The 19466-nt window shown below is 49.7% G+C and overlaps 1 protein-coding gene across 1 annotated transcript; it reads left to right on the forward strand.

The window, feature by feature from the left end:
- The first annotated feature begins 7787 nt into the window (after positions 1-7787).
- Positions 7788-11687, forward strand: FEM1A (fem-1 homolog A). The gene has a single exon (XM_037042617.1). The coding sequence runs from the start codon at positions 8042-8044 to the stop codon at positions 10034-10036; it is 1995 nt and encodes a 664-aa protein (XP_036898512.1). The 5' UTR covers positions 7788-8041; the 3' UTR covers positions 10037-11687.
- Positions 11688-19466: the final 7779 nt, after the last annotated feature.

Raw genomic sequence — 19466 nt, forward strand, 5'->3', positions numbered from 1 at the left:
GAATCACCCTTTGGGAATGGGAGAGCATTCAGACTCCAAAAAAAAAAAAAAGACACCCAGATACTGCCCTTTAGGGATGCCCAGGAAAGAAGAAGAGATTCTGCCCTGGTAGTTCTATGAACACCCCACTGCATGCCTCACAGTCACTCCAAATTAACCATTTCAAACTGAACACCTGACCCACCTGACCCCCACCTCACCCCTCCTCCATGCTTCCATCCATGTGGCAGCCTCTCCACATCCCAGAGTCCCTCCCCTCCTCATCCATTTCTCTGACCCTGCATTTGCCAAGGGGAGTCATTCTGAGCAAATCCATTCTCTTCTCCAGCCCTCTGCCTCCATCATTGCCTGCTTGTCTCACAGTCTCTTTCCTGCCCAAAATACATACACAGTCAATTTATTCTCCACATACCTTGAAGGGTCTTTCTAGAACACGAATCTGGCCAAGTTCCATCATTGCCATTAACTCTTCCAAGACTCCCATTGCCTGCAGGATGAAATTCAAATTTCAAAATGCAGCCTGTCCTTTCCTGGGTGAGAGTATTGCTTATCATTTTCCCACTAGCTACACTCAACAACTAGCCCACCCAGGACCATTTTGGATTTCTCTAGGAAGCTCATAGACCATGCAGATTCCTGGGACCCTCCCAGTTTCAATAAAGCCAGAGGTGGGGTAGGTCCCAGCATCTGCATTTTGAACAGCTTCCCCACTGATTCTTAAAAGAAAACAACTTTTATTTATTGATGAGAAAGAGAAATATCAATTTGTTGTTTCACTTACTTATGCATTCATTGGTTTCTTCTTGTATGTGCCCTGACCAGAGTCTGAACCCACAACCTTGGTGTATAGGGATGATGCTCTTACTGAGCTACCTGGCCAGGGCCCCACTGATTCTAATTTAGGGGAACCCTTCCTTTGATAAAAAATTACCACCAACATTTATTTCTCCCAAATACTCCTGGGAGGGGGAAACTCGTTTACTCTCGCCAGTCTCATTATTACCCCCCATCGTGCCCAGATCACTGTTAGCACCCAGTACGTTCTCCGTTGTGATAAACACTGGTGTCTGAGACCCTTTTCCAGACACAGAAACACGAAGGCCACATGGAGCTGAGAACATCTGATCTGAAGGGACGACCCATTGAGATTTCTTATTACATCTGGTCAGTGTCCAATTATCTTCATTCGGGATTCCATGAACGTGGAGCCTGAGACAAGGAAAGTGATTCCAGGAACGAAGGAACCAGAGAGTGAGGCAAAGAAGCAGGGAGTACCAACATGTGGGGATACAGTCCAATTACTCGAACAGACTCAAAATAGCAATGGCTTAAACAAGGGGAAGTTGATTTTCTTCCCTTTGACTCAGCAACTCCATGCCTAGACTTACACACGAGAAATGAATACGTACTTCCACAGAATGAAGGAAAGAAAGAAGAGAGGGAGGGACGCCAATCAGTTTCTCTTGAGCAGCTGATGAAGTCCACACCTGGGTCACATCCCTTATCAGCCCTCATGCTCAAGGGCCACTGGGCACTTGCTTTGCCCTGGTTTCCAGCACCCAGGGCTAGAGACGGCCCTGTTGTCCTGGAGCTTGGAAAATTGTTTAAATTAGCAATGCCAGGAAGCCCAGAAAGCCTAACTAACCCAACAGGCTTTCCCTGCACAAGCCGCCCCACACAGCTCCAGTTTACTGTCCCCCCACCCGGTCCCTGAGGTATGCCTTGCCTTCTCTTCTTCGGAGCCCCGGGGAACAAAGCATCTGCCTTCATTGCATCTGAGTGTCATTGTGTTGTGTTTCTCCATAAAAACTTTAAATCTCACAAAATAAATAAACAGAGCATAATATTTGCATTTTAACCATCTTAAAGTGGCAATTCAGAGGGATGTAGAACTTTACAAAGTTTTGCAACCATCACCACCACCCAGTTAATTCTGGAACATTCCATCACCCCCAAAGAACACAGTTTCTATTAAGCATTCACTCCCCATCCCCCTCTTCCTGCAGCCCCTGGCAACCATTAATGTGTTTTCTGTCTCTGTGGATTTGCCTCTTCTGGGCATTTCATTTCAATGGACACAGACTATGTGGCCTTTCGTGCCTGGCTTTTTTCACAAGCAGCATGTGTTCAGGGTTCATCCATGTTTTAGTGGGCATCTGGGCTTCATTCCTTTTATATGGCTGAATAATACTATGCTGGACGGATATACTAGGTTTTCTAAAATCCAGATACTGCTTCAATAGCTTTAGATACATTAGCTCCTATGAGGTAGGTGCCATTAGTAGACTCCATTTGATAGGAGGGGAAACCGAGGCTCAAAGAAGTGCAGCAAGTTGTGCAGAGCCCGGACTTGAATGTTGGAAGTGTGCATCCGGTGTCTGCATTTGGAGCTGCTGTCTTACACTCTTTCCCACAATCTGGTACACACAGATAATGCGGCAACTGTGACATGTCCCTCTGTCATTTCCACAGGGGAGGAGGCCAAGATGTAGACAGGAATGGAGACTTGTGGTCACACAGCAAGTCATCTTCAGCCAAGGCTGGAGAGGGGTGTGAGGGCAGAACTCAGAGGCTGCATCATCTAGGGAGGGTGGGGGGTCTGCCAGAGAGGGCGCTGATTATATCCTGTATCTTAATAGATCCTTCAAAAGAGAGTGGCTTGGGTTTCCATGACAACAGGCAGGCAGCATCACAAGGAAATAGCTGAGTTTCCTCCCCCAATCCACATCTGGCTCAGGAATCTGTTCTCTTCCATGCCTGTCTTCCTGGATCCAGAGAGAACACCTGCATGGGTGGTCAGAGCCCACACCTGCTGGTATACGCCGACACCCCTCTCCCTGGCCCTGCCCCAGCGGAGTGATGGAGGGATGGACAGAAACAGAGCACACTGGGCACATGTGCAAAGTGAGGCAGAAGGAACTGGGCACAGAGAAGGGTTCCAGGGGCCTCCATATCACCCCAAGTTTTCCCAGTAACATGGCCGATCAGCCAAGGGTTTGAAGAAAGCTTTGGGATGGAAATTGTTAAGAGGACTGGACAGGTCAAGACTTTTTAACTGGCAGTGACCAGTCAGTTACAGAATGTGCTCCTCAGGGAGAGAAGGGAGATTTGACAGAAAGCAGGGGAGGTAATAATTGGAGAAAACTTCATCCTTGTTTCATCCCACCCGGCCCGGACTCAGTAATAAACCAACCAGTGGTCAAGAGAAGAAAAGCAGGAAGGCGAATGTTTCTGACTGTCACGGAGAGCAGCTGCAAAGGACACTATTGGGACAATGGAGAGCGCTGGAGTCTGGGTGGTGCATCAGACGATGGGGCTGATCAGCGGCACAGCTCCTGCTCTGGATCACTGAACTGCGGGCCTGCGAGGAAGCATCCTCGTTCTCAGGAAATGCCCACTGAAGTGCAAGAGTAAAGGCTGTCGAGACTCCAGATTGCTTCCTCACATTATTTGGAAAACATTACCTAGACATTGTGTGTATATATGTGCATTACATCTTATTTTACACGTCAACTGAATTTATATTTTATACATTGTATATTATTTTACATACTTTACACATATGTAACATTTGTAATACATTATCTTCTGTTATAAATATTATATACTATTATATAGTATAAACATTATATATCCTATATACTAGCATGTTACATTTATATGCATATATTATATGTATATAGTAAATATACATTATATATAGCTTGGGGGTGACTGCTCATGGGGCTAGGGTTTCCTTTTGGGGTGAAAAAATACAGGAATGTGCGAAAAGAGGTTCACAGTTTTTCGTATGAAAAACAGCACAATAACTAATAGATAACAATATAAGAATAAACTGCTTTGCATACTCACAACTGTAATCCAGCTTCTGCCCACTCTTGTGTCTTGGAACTCAGTAGAGGTGATGGTAGTTCAACACTGTGAATGTACTAAAGGCATTGAGTTGTTTATGTTAATATGGCTAACTTTACTTCAGTGTTTTTTAAAGATTTTATTTTATTTATTTTTAGAGAGAGAGGAAGGGAGGGAGAAAGAAAGGGAGAGAAACATCAGGTGTGGCTGCCTCTCCCACACCCCCCACTACTGGGGACCTGACCTGTAACCCAGGCATGTGCCCTGACCAGGAATCAAATTCGTGACCCTTTGGTTTGCAGGCCCGTGCTCAATCCACTGAGCTACAATGGCCAGGGCCAATTTTTAAAATTTCAGACTCAAAGAAAAGTTTTTCTATTGCTCATTGTTACAGGGAACCACAGACTCCTGTTACGGAATGACATTTCTGTTAGAGATGAGCAAAGGTCACCCCTTAAGGGGTCACCCCTCAATGAGAAATAAAAAACATATATTGAATGCCACTGATGTCAGTCATCAAGCAGTGACTAAAACGCCCCCACATAGCTCTCCTCTCTCACTCCCCAGACTTCAGGTGTGCACAGGTATCTTCACAAGCCAAAGTTCTCCTATAAAAAAAAAAAGACACTTCACCACAGTGAGCTACAAAGGTAGTGTGGACAATGTTTGCCACTCAGCAATGTCTTATCTTGAAGGAAAAATCAAGACTTTGTTGAAATGTCCTTGGATAGATGTGTTTACCTCTGACTGTCTCATTCAGTACATTATAAAAAAGAACCAATTGCATCATTGATTTCAGGTCTTTTACAGAGAAGGGAGTGTCCCCTCACCACTGGCAAAGAATCCCCCTGAAACGCTCTCTTGTAGGCACGGAGCGAGTGACTCAACGAGGCACCGAATGCGCCATGCCTGCCCTGTGGTCTGTTCCCCGGGTCTTTGCTCTACGTGGTTTTAAAACATATCTCCAAACTTACATCTCTCCTACATCTAGATCCCTCCCCTTGAAAGAATGGTGCCTGATTCTCTCCCCTTGAAGCGGGTTAGACTCAGTGAGCTTCTCCCAGAAAATGGCAAGGGGTGGAAATGACCCTGAGTGACTTTCAAGGCTGCATAGCACCTCCTAAACACTCTGTCCACAAACACAGTCACGATGCAGTTTAGGGCTTCAACGTGCAAATTCTGGGAGGACACAATTCGGTCCACAGCAGTCAGTAAGCCTGGGGTACTTTGTTAAGCCAAAACATAACTAAAATAATATAGAACACTGCTTCTTTCAATACTACCTGAAAATTTTCCTGTCTATCAACGAAACATCTCCCAGGTACAACTCCCAAACAACTCCCTCCTACCCTCCCCAGGCAGGTACAATCTATTCGTCTTTTGAGCTCCTACACCCCTGACCACACAGCCTAATTTAGGCAACCATTCTTAATCAGATTCTGGGCTCTTGAGAACAGTGTCTGCCTGCTAACTGATACATTCCCAGCTTGTAGCACATGACACGAAACAAAGTAGGTGCTTACAATTTCAATAAAAATGGCCGAACAAATGAAACAAAGACATATGTCAATACCTCAGGCTGAGCTAAATGGCACAGATCCATGTAGTCCTTCAAGACCACACTGAGACTCTTTCTTAGAAACTAAAGCCTGGCATATTTTCCCAATGAACAGGCAGTTCCCCAGAGAGGAAACACACGTAGTAAACAAACTCTTGGGAAACTGTGTGATTTGGTTAGTAATTATAGATAGGCAAAATGAAGCCACAAGCTACATTTAACACAGTTCCAGTTACTATCGTTACATCAGAAACTACTCCAAAACGTACAGGCTTAAAACAATCATTTTCTTATATGTCATGGTTTCTGTAAGTCAGGAATTTGGGCAGTGTTCAGCTTGAGCAGGGAGCTTCTTTTGTTACCCGTGTGTGGTGTCAGCTGGTGGATGACTAGTCTGGAAGGTCCAAAATGGTTCCATTCACACAGGGGACATCCCAGAGGGGATGGCCGGAAGGCTGGGCTCAGCTGGGACAGTAGACAAGAGGGTCTACCCGTGGTCTGTCCAGCATGATGGCCTTAACTTCTTTTCCGGTGGCTGGTTTCCCCAGAGTGGGCATCTCAAGAGAACAGTGGATTACAAAGAATTGATATTGAGTATTTCTGATTAGTACCAAAATTGAAAAAAAATTCCTATAATCTAATTGAATAAAAAACTCCTTCGGGACCCTGAAAGACAGAGAGAGAGAACAGGGGAATCTGGTGACCTTTTGTACCCTAAACTCAGAAATCCCAGTACCACTGGGCCAAGTGTTATGGGAGAAACTCAGTTCTTTTTGCTGACACAGTAAAGAATTAGAGATCAGAGAGTCTATTAGCACATAAGCAGTGTTTATTAGTGATAAGTTCTCATGGGAGAGAATGGGCCTTCCCAAGGTGGGGGTAAAAGGCCAGCGCTTGGGTGGCAAAAAACATGGGTGGCAAGAGCACTAGGTCCTTTGTCCTGAGGACTTACATAGTTGGTGGGATGGGGGTGAAGGAGTTACATTTTGATTGACAGTAAAGGTGGTGCCAGCTTTCCTGGGGTGGGGGGACATGGCTACCAAAACAAAGGTATGTGTGGGTGTATATTGGCCTGAATCCTTATCTTGTTCCAGATCACATTTGTTCATCTTGTCATAAAATAGGGACGGGACAGGAGGCAGTTAATTAAAGTTGGGGCAGTTACCCAAAGTCACTTATGGGCTGTTTCTCTAAGCACTAGGGGACTCCCTTGTAAAACAGTGACCCGAGGTAGGCAATTCACCAAAGTTGTTTTATGAGTTTTTTCTTTGGGCACTGTGAACACCCTCCTCTTCCACCTTCTAGACCTTGGGTGAGCAAATAGTTTCAAAGGCTTTCTTTCTCAGGTAGTGGAAATGATACATGGAATTTTAAGGTGTTAGCATGGTGTTTCCTGTGATGTTGGAACACCTGGCGATATTACTGGACCAGGCTCAGGACTGCCGAGATAGTGGGTGAGACATGTCTCCCTTCTCCTCCCTGCCTTGGTTTACTATCTAACCTACTTAAGGAAAGCAGCCACAAGTCCACCAACATTCAAGGAGCAGGGACATTGCCCTCACCTCCCAAGGTAGAAGTGTCAGGAGCCAATCAAACTGAGGATTTAGAGCCCTCATTTGCATAGAAATGGACCAATCAGGGTCATGAACCTAGACTCTTCTCTATATAAGCCAGTTTCACCAGTTTCATCGGAGTGTCCTCTGTTTCCCTACAAGACTGAGTTTCCTCAGCAGGGGCCGTAACACCAGCACTGAAGCAGCAAGAGACCCTCATTGGAGCAATTTGGACTGAGCTGTCTCACACCTAAGCTGCCTCACAGCCCAGCCATTCCACACCCAAGCTATATCACAATTGAGCTGCTTTCACTAGTCCCCCTCCTTTATCCCACCCCAAGGATTTTTAGTGCCATTAACCCAGTGGCAACCGTCTTCAGTTGATAGTATTAATGGGTGAGTGAACGAAAGACTGAATGAATGAGAGATGAATGCAAAAGACTGACCCTTAGGACCAACTGTACTTCCCTGCATCCCTAATATCCTGGCCCTGTCGACTTTCCTTCCTCTCCCGAGCGCCCCCTGTCGGAAGCCTGTGTCAAATCGTTTGGCCAGCTTAGCCAGCCATTACTCTATGTAATTGGCGCCAAATTGCTCCCAGTACCTTTTGGGGAATGTAGTCTTTGGGCCTCGCTTGCGTTTCCTGTTGGCACCAGCACTGAGGAAACCACAAAACTTACTTTGGGCCCAAAGCTATTGCGATGGCATTGCATTTCGGGAATTGTAGTCCTCTATTCAGTTTCCGCTGCAATCGGCAGCAAGTGGAACGACAATTCCCACAATGCACTGTGCTACCAGTTCGCTGAGGCTGGTCCGCAGACTTCTGGGAGATATAGTCCTCAAACCTCACAGTTCCTTCTATGTCCTATAGAGCAGGCCGACTTAAGGGACTACATTTTTTCTACGCGCTCCCATTAGCTAATGCCATTAGGCAGCGGCAACCATTTTGTTTCGCCCAAGAAGCCCTTAAGATGGCGGCGGGGGAGACGGTGAAGGTTGCACCCTGGCCCTCCCGGCTGTAGCCCGCCGTCTCCCGGTGCCCCGGCGGTCGGCCAATGGCCTGGCGGAGGCCCGAACCATGGACCTCCGCACCGCCGTGTACAACGCCGCCCGCGACGGCAAGCTTCAGCTGCTTCAAAAGCTACTCAGCGGCCGGACCCAGGAGGAGCTGGAGGAGCTGACAGGCGAGGTGGCTGGAGAGGGGACGCCGTTGCTCATTGCCGCCCGCTACGGCCATCTGGACGTGGTCGAGTACCTAGTGGACCGGTGCGGCGCGAGCGTGGAGGCGGGCGGCTCGGTGCACTTCGATGGCGAGACCATCGAGGGCGCGCCTCCTCTCTGGGCCGCCTCGGCCGCCGGCCACCTGGACGTGGTGCAGAGCCTGCTGCGCCGCGGGGCCTCGGTGAACCGCACGACGCGCACCAACTCCACGCCCTTGCGTGCAGCTTGCTTCGATGGACACCTGGAAGTAGTGCGCTACCTGGTGGGTGAGCACCAAGCCGACCTGGAGGTGGCCAACCGGCATGGACACACATGCCTCATGATCTCCTGTTACAAGGGCCACCGTGAGATAGCCCGCTACCTGCTGGAGCAGGGCGCCCAGGTGAACCGGCGCAGCGCCAAGGGTAACACGGCCCTGCACGACTGCGCCGAGTCCGGCAGCCTGGAGATCCTGCAGTTGCTGCTCGGGTGCAATGCCCGCATGGAACGCGATGGCTATGGCATGACCCCGTTGCTGGCGGCCAGCGTGACTGGCCACACCAACATCGTGGAGTACCTTATCCAGGAGCAGCCTGCTGGGAAGGAAGTGCAGCCAGGGCTTGCCCAAAAAGGCCCCTCTACCAGTCCGGGATGCGTGATGCCCCAGGGGGCCAGCTGTTGCAGTTCCTCCCCAGAGGAACCACTTAGCAGTGAATCTTACGAGAGCTGCTGCCCCACCAGCCGGGAAGCTGCTGTGGAAGCCTTGGAATTGCTGGGGGCCACTTATGTGGATAAGAAACGTGATCTGCTTGGGGCCTTGAAACACTGGAGACGGGCTATGGAGTTACGTCACCAGGGGGGCACATATCTGCCCAAACCAGAACCCCCGCAGCTGGTCTTGGCCTATGACTACTCCAGGGAGGTAAACACTGCTGAGGAGTTGGAAGCACTTATAACCGACCCGGATGAGATGCGCATGCAGGCCCTGTTGATCCGAGAGCGCATTCTTGGTCCCTCTCACCCAGACACTTCTTATTATATCCGTTACAGGGGCGCTGTATATGCCGACTCGGGCGATTTCGAGCGCTGTATCCGCTTGTGGAAATATGCCCTAGACATGCAACAGAACAACCTGGAGCCTCTGAGCCCCATGACTGCCAGCAGCTTTCTCTCCTTTGCTGAACTCTTTTCTTATGTGCTTCAGGACCGCACAGCCAAGGGTAGCCAGGGCACACAAATTGGCTTTGTAGACCTCATGGGGGTGCTCTGTAAAGGGGTCCGGGAAGTGGAACGAGCCCTGCAACTGCCCAAGGAGCCTGGAGACTCAGTCCAGTTCACCAAGACCCTGGCCATCATCCTCCACCTGCTCTATCTGTTGGAGAAAGTGGAATGCACACCAGACCAGGAACATCTGAAGCACCAGACCATCTACCGGCTGCTGAAGTGTGCCCCCCGGGGCAAGAATGGCTTCACCCCTTTGCACATGGCTGTGGACAAGGACACCACGAATGTAGGCCGATACCCAGTGGGCAGATTCCCCTCCCTCCAGGTGGTCAAGGTACTGCTTGACTGCGGGGCTGACCCAGACAGTCGGGACTTCGACAACAACACCCCACTGCACATAGCAGCCCACAACAATTGCCCGGGTATCATGAATGCCCTGATAGAAGCAGGGGCCCACATGGATGCCACCAATGCCTTCAAGAAAACGGCCTACGAGCTGCTGGATGAGAAGCTGCTGGCTAAGAGCACCATTCAGCCCTTCAACTACGTAACCCTGCAGTGCCTTGCAGCCCGTGCCCTAGACAAGAATAAAATCCCCTACAAGGGCTTCATCCCCGAGGAGCTGGAGGCATTCATCGAACTGCACTGACAGGGTTCTGAGGGAGAACCCAGAGAGGTGTAGCCCACACCAGTGCTCGCCCACTCTCGGTGAGCACTTCAGGTGGCATGAAATTGGTGAAGGGCTCTGCCACCTCCACAGCCCTTCACTTCTGCAGAGACGGGGTAGGAATTAGTTGTTGGTGCTAGAAGCCTTCAGGATTGTGTGCTCAGAGAACTCTTTCTCAGGAGCACGCATACCCATCCTTAATTGGGAGAAGATGCACGATTTTCCAACATCCCATCTGCCTGGGTCTCAGAAGATTTTGCCTTCTTACTGAGAGGCAGAGGGATTGAAGCCATTGCCTTCCTCCCCTGCTTTCTTTCTTTCTTTCTCAGGAAGAAACTGAGAATTAGGTCTGTCCTTCTTTGGCCCTTAACATGGCTGGATAAACCTAGCAACAAAATGCAGTGTTAGGATTGGGGGCTCCCAAGGTGGGAAGTTGGGAGATTCAAGAAGCAAGACCACCTCACTTCTTCCAGCACAGTTGCACCCTGCTCCCTCCCCGCATTGCCATAGTTGGCCTGCCAGGGCAGCCTGCCACTTGCATAGCTTTGGGATGGTTTGGTGTTCTCTTTATTTAGTAGGTGGGCAGACGACAGGCATTGCACAGGAGTTCTGAGGTTTTGCTGCCATTTTTTTTTCTTAAGAATTTAACATTTAAAACTTGCTAAGTTAATTTTGTGCACCAAGAGTTTTGTTATGCCTGAGGTGGCCACCGCCACCAGGAGTGAGCTTCATTATGTGAAGAATTTGGTGAAGAGGGTAGAAAACCATGGTATCGGTTCCTAGAACGCAGGTGGCTATACATTTCTTAAAACTTCACTCATTCGCCTTTTTCTTGGGCCTCTTGTATTCCCATTCTCATTAGAGAAGTATTTTCTAAATAGGTTCAGGCTAAGTGCCCAAGAAGCTGAGCTTGGTGTGAGCTTCCTACTAAGAACTAGCAAGGTTGGCTTGGGACTTGGTTTTTTTAGATTCTGAGTCAGAGCTGCAGGCCACTTCAGCCCCACAGATCATGTACAAGTGCACAGTGTTATTGTGGGCAAAACCACCCCGAGTGGCTCCAGCCACTCTTCCCACTGCTCAAGGCCTGAAGCCAGGCCTTTGCCAGGAAATCCTAAGTGCAGCATTAACTCTGCAAATCAGCTAGATGAGGCAGTGAATGCTGAGAGCTGAAGTGATGCAAAATCTTGGCTTCCCACAACTCAGGGTATGAAGTGCCTGTGTAAGAGAACCTGCTGCAGGGAGATTTGTCTTGGGTTGTATTGTGTGTGCCCTGAGGAGGGGCGGTTCTTGGCCTTTTTGGGCAGCAGTGAATGGTGGAAGGGGACAGAAGCTCAGAAGAAAGGTCACATCCAGGACAGCAGCATCCTCATCCCACTCCTCTCCCGCAGGCTTGTCCAGTGGCAGCTACACGGAGGCCTTCGGACGCCACAGCAGGTCCCTGAATATTCCACCCTCTGAGAAAACTAGGCCTCGTGTGGACTTGAGGTGTTACTTAGGATGTTATTTATTCACAAGACCAGGTTTTACCTTCCGTCAAGGCAGGAAACTGCACGGAATAAAGAAATGAGGCTGTTTAAATTGTGAGTCCTGGCACTGGTGTTGAAGTCATTAAAAAGACAACATTTGAAGAGAACCACCTGGCAATTTCTTGTTGGGTAGGCGGGGGAGGAGATGGGAAGTAGGCGCCCCTGAGAGTTAAAGGCCGCAACACCCAAGGGGCAGCCCTTGGGCCACCCTCTCTAGCTGGAAGGGTCTCTGTGCTGGAGCTGTGTGTAAGATTTCATTTGGAAGTGGAGCATTACTGCATAAAAAGTGAACACCAGACACCACTCTTTGTGTGAGGGTTGCCATGGAAAAGAGGGTGGCTTGACCCTTCTGAAAGGTGAGGAAGGACCAAGGAAATGGGCCCCTAGCCAATGGGAGACCCATGGATGGAACCAGTGCAGCACTGTGGCCCAAGAGGTCTGTTTAGGAGCTTGGCGAGTGAGTTTCCTGGAGTTGGTTCTAGCATAGGACAATCCAGGCCCCTCTCCTTTGTTTCTACTGCCATCTCCCTTGTGAAATTCTGGTTTTCTCCACATTGGCACAAACTCCTACCCAGAAGCACTGCCCCATTCACCAGGTGGTCATTGAGGCTTTCAGAGCACCTCTTGTTTGCCAGGCATGCTCTAAGTCCCCTTCGGGGTAAGGACTGAGTTGGCATCCTGAGGTCGGTGACCGCTCCATGTTCTCACCCCCTGTGGCAGGCAGTAGTGGAGGCTATGTCCTGGGGACATTGCACACCCAGTGGCTCATGGGGCTGGAGGGCTCTTCTGGTTTCATTGGGGATCCAACAACTTTTTTCAACTGTAGTTTATTGTTGATGCTATTACAGTTGTCCCAGTTTTTCTGCTCTGGTCCCTCCACTCAGTCCACCCCTGATTCAGCTACAGCAAGGATGTATATATTCTTGCCTTAAAGGGGTGGGTTTCAAATCAGATTTCTCAGCCACACGCTCCTAGGAGACACATAACAGTAGCAAAAGCATTTATTGAGCCCTGACTGTATGCTGGCACCATTCCTGGGGTTAAGTTGGCCATCTCGGTAATCGCTCACAACCATCCTATTGGGTAGGCGTTATGCCTGTTTTGAGGCTATTAAGAGGTGTGAGGAGGTTCACCAAAGAGGAAAACTGCTCTGTGCCAAACGCTTCACAAGCTTGGACTCCTGGTGAAAACTGTCTGAAAACATCTCAGGCAGGTTCGGGTGAGGGTGGTTTCAGCAGCTGGAAACGCAGGAATGACCCTGTTCCTCTGGGGTCTAGACAGGGCAGCCAACAGAGTGGAAGGCAGCTTTCTGCCAAGTCCAAAGTTTCATTTGGATTAGACCAATCAGTAGCCTGGAAATAGGGGCAGGAGGAGGAGGCTGCCTCCCCCAAACATCTGTACCCCAAGTGAAGTTGGGGTGTTGTAAAATGGAACAGATTCCATGGAGGAGGGAAAAAATAAAACATGATAAAATTACTATGTGTAATTTATCTGAAGAAACAAGCTCAGAGAAGTGAAGTGGCCTGCCCAAGGCCACACAGCCAGGATAATGACCCTCGTCACTGATACTTGAGCAAACAGGCTCAGAGAGGAGTAGGGGTTTGCTCAGGCTCAGCCAGGACGCATGCATACCCCTCATCAATGGGAACCACTACACCCACTCACTGTCACTCCCCACCTTTCTGCCTCCACAGAACTGAAGTCAGGACCTGACATTCTGCTCATTTGGTCATCCATTTGCTTAGTCTTCCTCAGACCTTCCAGAGCCCTGTGAGGGTCTGTCTTGGTCACGGCCACAAACTTAGCTCCCATGGGTTAAGTGAGGAGGTGGATGAGTGCTTCTCAACTCCCAGAATTCCAGTCCTTGGTGGCAGCTTCAGGGCACACGGGGAGCAGGCCCTGATGGCTTGGCAGTGCTCAGAGCCCGCTGCCCCTGCGGGATTCCTGCGCTGTCATCTGAGCAATGTTTATAGAAGGGAGTGGAGTTAAAGATAGCACAGCTCCAAATCACATCACAGGCCCAAAAGGTAAGATGACCAACCCCTGGGACCGCTGGCACAGCAGGTCACTAACTCTGTGCCTGGAAAAAGGATGGGTTGGGGTGTGGATTCCTGGGGGAGATTCCGTGAGGACTGGACAGAGTGGTTCCATCCGGTGGTGGTCGTGTGTTTGGCGATTCCCAGCCCACATTCAGGCAGCACCTCCCCTTTTACATTCCCTCCCCTGACCCCAGCACCTGTGGTTTGTGTAGGCCACAAAAGAGAATTGAACCTAGGTGTTGAGCAAGACATTTGAGATTCCCCAAGGCAACCCTCTCCCCCTGCCCTATGCCCTAATGTCCTCCACTAAAAGCCCATTGAGCAGTGATTGTGCTAAAATGTCACTTCCCTCGTGAAGCCCTCCCAGATCATCAAAGGCACAGCCCCAGTCATCCTCCACCGCATCCCCTTTGTGTGTTTCCTTCTCAACCCTTATAACCTTAACTCCTATAATTATCTTTTTCTTTACATGCTTCCTTTGCTCATTGTGTCCTCTCTTACAATGTCAGCTATACAAGCTCATTCCCTGCTGTGTTCCCAGTGCCTAAAAGATGGCCTGATGCCCTGGCTGGTGTGGCTGAGTGGACTGAGTGCCGGCCTGCAAACCCAAAAGGTCGCCGGTTCAGTTCCCAGCCAGGGCTTATGCCTGGCCTGCAGGCCAGGTAGAAAAGGCAGGCAATCGATGTTTCTCTTGCACATTGATGTTTCTCTCCCTTGCTCCTTCCCTGACGTATAGTAGTTCTTTAAGTGTTTGTTGAATGAATGAATAAACTCATGTGGCTCCTAAGGAGAGGATGGAGGCCCATGTTGCCAGTGTAACTGAGGGGGACCAGGGGGAGTTGGGGGTTGCAGGCAGATGTTGCAGGGCCTTTAGGTCCCTGTGAACTGTTTGGGTTTCATCCTTAAGGAGACAGGCAGCTGTGACAGTTTCAAGTTGAGGAGACGAGTGACCTGGTTTGTTTTGAGATTGCTGTGGGTGAGCCTGGAGGAATGTTTTGGGTGGATCTAGAGACTGGTGCCGGGAAGCTATGTAGGTGCCCCGTGAGCACCGGGCAGAAGGGGGCTGGACCAAGTCATGCTGTGGGTGGGGAGAAGTAGACTTGTTGGATCTACTTTGGAGTTGGGCTGGCAAGAGCTGTCAATGATCTGGTTTGGAAAATGGGGGTTGAGAGGAGTCAGAAATGTACTCCTAGCTCTGGCTGCTGTGGCTCAGTTGGAGCAAAGTCCCGTAAACTGAAGTCACAGGTTCGCTTCCTGGCCAGTGCACATGCCTGGGTTCCGGATTTGTCCCACAGTTGGCATGTATGAGAGGCAGCCAATCAGTATTTCTCTCTCATGTGGATATTTCTCTCTCTTGTTTTTCTCTCTTTCTTCCTCCCTTCCCCTCTCTCTGAAATCATTAAGAATGTCCTTGGGCGAGGGTAAAAAAAGAAAAAAAGTGTGCCCCTAGGTTTTGAACCGGAGCCGGCAGGTGGATGGGTGGTGGGGTTGTTTAATGGGCGGGGGAGCAATGAGCAGAGTTCTGGACTCGAGGCGGCTCTAGGGCCGCATGGGAGTCCCACATAGCTGCCTTGTTCATCACCATACACTGTACCCAGGAAAATGCTTGGCACGTAGTGGGTGCTCAGTCAGTACAGTCGACTAATTGAGAGCTCTAGTCACAGGAAGGTAGGCCTTTGAGTTGCTGGAGCAGCTTAGCATTGACTTCTAAAGGACCTCAAATTGAGATGTCATTTGGGGCCAGCAGGTGACACAGGTGGGTAGGCATCTGTGACCCAGTTTCAGTCAAAGAAGAAATCACGAAACTAGAAAATATTTTGAATGGAGCATGGAACACAACAAAGGAAATGTGTGGAGCGCAGCAGCTCAAGCGGTGCTGGAGAGCAGCGCACGGCGCTGGGTGCTTAGAACAGGAATCGGTGGACTGTGGCCAGAGTCTGCACACTGGACTGGGGGCCAGGTCCAGCCCCCGTTCTGCAAATAAGGTTTTGTTTACAAAAGCTGTTCTTTTTTCTTCTACGTTTTTAAGGCCACCAACTTGCCATCAGTTCTCTGATGTAGTCTAGTTTGCTCTTTCAGAAAGTGGGCATGCTCGTTGGCAGTGCGGAGTAGGGGCTAGGACGCAGGCCACACAACCTTGGAACCATCGTTTTCCCTCCCTGTGCCTTGGTTTCCTCATCCATACAACGGGGTACTGGTGGCAGCTGCCTCCTGGTGTTGTAGTGGGGGTCGCATGAGTTTGCTCATGAAAATACCCTGGTGCACAGTGAGTGCTCAGCAGAGCGCCCAGTTGTAGGGCGCCGACTGTCTGCATGCCCATGTGTGCATTAATACGTGAGTGAAGTTTTAAAATATTTAAATAGTTATGTATTCATTTGAACATGTCTTTAGGAACAAACCATAGCTAGCTCCGCATGCGTGAGTTCAGAGTTGTTAATGCTGCAAATAACCTAAGTTTAAGAATAAAGACAAATTTGCATTTTTATTTTTTGATATATTTAATTATTGTTCAAGTACAGTTTTCTGTCTTATATTCCCAACCCTGCCCACCCCTCCGGTGCTCCTCACCTCCCTCCCATTCGCCCTCCTACCTTAGTTATTGTCCATGTGTCCTTTATACTTGTTCCTGTGAATCCTTCCCCTTTTCCCCTGTGATTCTCTCCCCTCTCCCCTCTGGTCCCTGTCAGCATGTTCTGTATTTCAGTGTCTTTGGTCATATTTTGCTTGCTTGTTTGTTTTGTTGTTTAGCTTCCTGTTAAAGATGATATCATATGGTATTTGTCTTTCACTGCCTGGCTTATTTCACTCAGCATAACGCTTTCCAGTTCCATCCATGCTGTTGCAAAGGGTAGGCGCTCCTTCTTTCTTTCTGCAGCATAGAATTCCATTAAAATTTGTGTCTTTATACATTTTTTTTACCAAGATAAAATGGTAAAAGCTTTACCATTGTGCTTACAATTCAGTGGCTTTTAATGTAGTTGCAAGGTTGTGTAACATCACTGCTAATTAATTCCTGGGGCACGGGTGGGGGTTCATTTTAAAGCCTGCTTAAAGAAAATTGCCTTGGCTGGTATAGCTCAGTGGATTGAGCATGGGCCTGTGAAGCAAAGGGTCACTGGTTTGATTCCCAGTCAGGGTACATGCCTGGGTTGCAGGTCAGGTCCCCAGTAGGGGACGCGTGAGAGGCAACCACACATCGATGTTTCTTTCCCCCCGTTTCTCCTTCCCTCCCCTCTCTCTAAAAATAAATAAATAAAATGTTTTTTAAAAAAGGAAAGAAAATTATCATATGACTCAGGGAAATGAATAGAAAAAAATTTAATAAGTGGGCAGATGGCCAGCAAAGATCATGAGAACGGTAGGCAGGTGAGCAAAGTTTGGGGGTCAGGAGGAGGGTGCCAAAGAGCATCACAGCTCATATGACAAAAGGGGACTCGGAGACCCAACAGGGGTCAGACACACCGCACTGCCCCCACCCTGCTGGCCGCCAGAGCCTAGATGCCAGTAGAGAGAGGTTTATAAGGTGGAGACAGGCTCAGAGCCCGGGGAGGCGTCTGAGGAGCCCTGTGCGAGCCTTGGGGAGGAGAGGAGATTGAGCCGGCACCCTGAGAGGTCTCAGGCAGCTCCATTTCTTGAGAAGAAAACAAGTTTTTTAACTTCCCTCAGAAATTGGAAGCCCTGGGCGCCTCCCAGGGCTGTAATAAGGCCGTGTCCACCTATCAGGTTAAAAATAAAAGATCCCCATCCAGGAGCACTCCGGGCTGGGAGGAGACACTGTCTAGGCTGGGCAGGGGTAGGACCTGATTTCAGGCATGTGCCTGCTCTCTCTGGCTTCTGGCCCCCCAACACCATTAGAACGGTTTCCGAAGACCCACTTAAAGGGGAGATTTGTATGGATGCTGCGCTAAGGAGGCTGTAAACTGAGAGAGGGGGCTGTTGGCTGTTTGTGTTACTTGGAACTTGGCACTCTCTGGGGGGGGTTCCTGCCCCTCAGGGTTCTCTTGGGAGGATTCCCACCCAGCCCTGTCAGGGGGAGAGGCCACAAACACTGGTGGTCAGCACCACCTGGTGGTGCTGAGTGCTCATCGCAGCACCTGGGTCCCCACAGACGAAGCATCCTTTTCCAGTCCAGGGAGAGAACAGGTCCTGTACCCAAGTAAACCACACTGGCTCCTCTCAGTCCCTCACAGGCACCCAGGTCCTCCCTATCACAGGGCGTTTGTCTGGGCTGCAACCGTTCCTCACTGCACTGCCCCCTTCAGGAACTCCTGTGTGCCCCATCACACCCAGGACTACCTAAGTTTAATCACTTGGTCTCATGTCGGACTCCCCCACAGAGCCATGAGCTCCATGAAGGCAGTAACCGAGTCTGCTTCAGTCGGCACTGCATCCCCTGAATCTGAAGCCATCCCTGGCATACAGTAGGTGCTCATTACATGCTGTTGAATGAATGAATGATCAGGTGGATGACAGAAGGGATGATGGAATGAACGAACTGCTTGCCAGCAGACGAGAAGGGAACATGGAATCAAGAGGCTGTTTTAATAAAGATAAAGACAGACTTAAACAGTGATTCAAATTCATGTACTAAGCCCCTGCTGTGTGCCAGGCACTGGGATGCAGCAGTGAAGTCAACAGACAAAATTCACATCCTCATGGGGAAGGTGGATAACAATCTGGCCAATGAGTAAATGACTTATAGAGCAGATTCAGGGGGATCTGGTGGGTGAGATTGTAAATGAATTTTAAACGGTGTGTTGGGAGAATCCTCCCATCGAGAGGGTGACATTTGAGCAAAGATCTGGAGGCAATGAGGTGGGAGCTATGGAGGTTTCTGGTGGAAGGACATTCCCAAGCATTGGGAACAGCCTGTGCAAAGGCCCTGGGGCAGGACCAGGCCTTGCTTGTGTGGCTGGAGTGGAATGAGCAAGGGGAGAGAGGAGGAAGTGAGAGCAGGGAGGGGATGGGGGAAGGTTATACAGGGCCTCTGGGAGGGCTTGGGCTTTTATCCCAAGGGAGGGAGATGGGAGCCCTGGAGGGCTGTGGGCAGAGGGGGAGCAGGACCTGACTTGGGTGCTCAGATGTGTCCTCTGGCTGCTTCAGGGAGAGCACAGGGTGGGGGGCCAGGGCTTGAATACAAACTGATTGGATCTCTGGAATGGAGAACTGGGTGGCTGAGGATGGGGAACAGAGGGCAGCTTTACCCAGATTCCTCCTAGGTGCATTTTGAATTTTGAACCATGGGAATGTATTCCTTGTTCAATAGAAAATAATTTAAAATACACATCTGTTGATTGTGTGTTTGTGTGCAGCACTACGCTGATTGTTGGGGAGGCTGGGGGTGGGGTGGGGGGAGACCTGTCATTTTCTTTGTGTCTTGTCAGGCAGTGGGACACTCAGTCTGCTCTGGAGACATAAACTTGTGAGATCCAGATGCAGCCCACCTCCCCTCCCCCGTCCTGCCCAGGCCACAGGTGCACGTGTGCTGTGAAACTGGGGGAAGCGCTGCCCCCTGGGCCTGGAGGGTGGGGAACATCCGTACACTCAGAAAGACATTGTTCCAAGCAGGACACGGTTGTTGACCTCCAAAAAAACAAATTATCTATTATTTATTCATACTTCACAGTTTTTAAAGGGGACAATTTTTCTATTTTTTTCTTTCAGGAAAAAAAAAACTCCTCTGTTGGCTAAGAGGAGACATGGGACTCCCCCCGGGAAATACCCAGGCGTATGTGGGCACCAGGGGGCGCTGGGGCAGCAGGAATGATAGCTGAGCCCCTGACCCTGGGAAACTGTGAGTCCCTCTCCCACCCCCAACCCCTCAACTCCCCCACTGCCCCTGGAGTT

The sequence above is a fragment of the Sturnira hondurensis genome, unplaced genomic scaffold (genome assembly GCF_014824575.4).
Source record: "Sturnira hondurensis isolate 20B ecotype Veracruz unplaced genomic scaffold, ASM1482457v3 Scaffold0003693, whole genome shotgun sequence".
NCBI classification, from domain to species: domain Eukaryota; kingdom Metazoa; phylum Chordata; class Mammalia; order Chiroptera; family Phyllostomidae; genus Sturnira; species Sturnira hondurensis.

What these genes read in the sequence shown, in the direction of transcription:
- FEM1A (XM_037042617.1), top strand. Translation starts at nt 8,042, where the DNA reads ATGGACCTCCGCACCGCCGTGTACAACGCCGCCCGCGACGGCAAGCTT.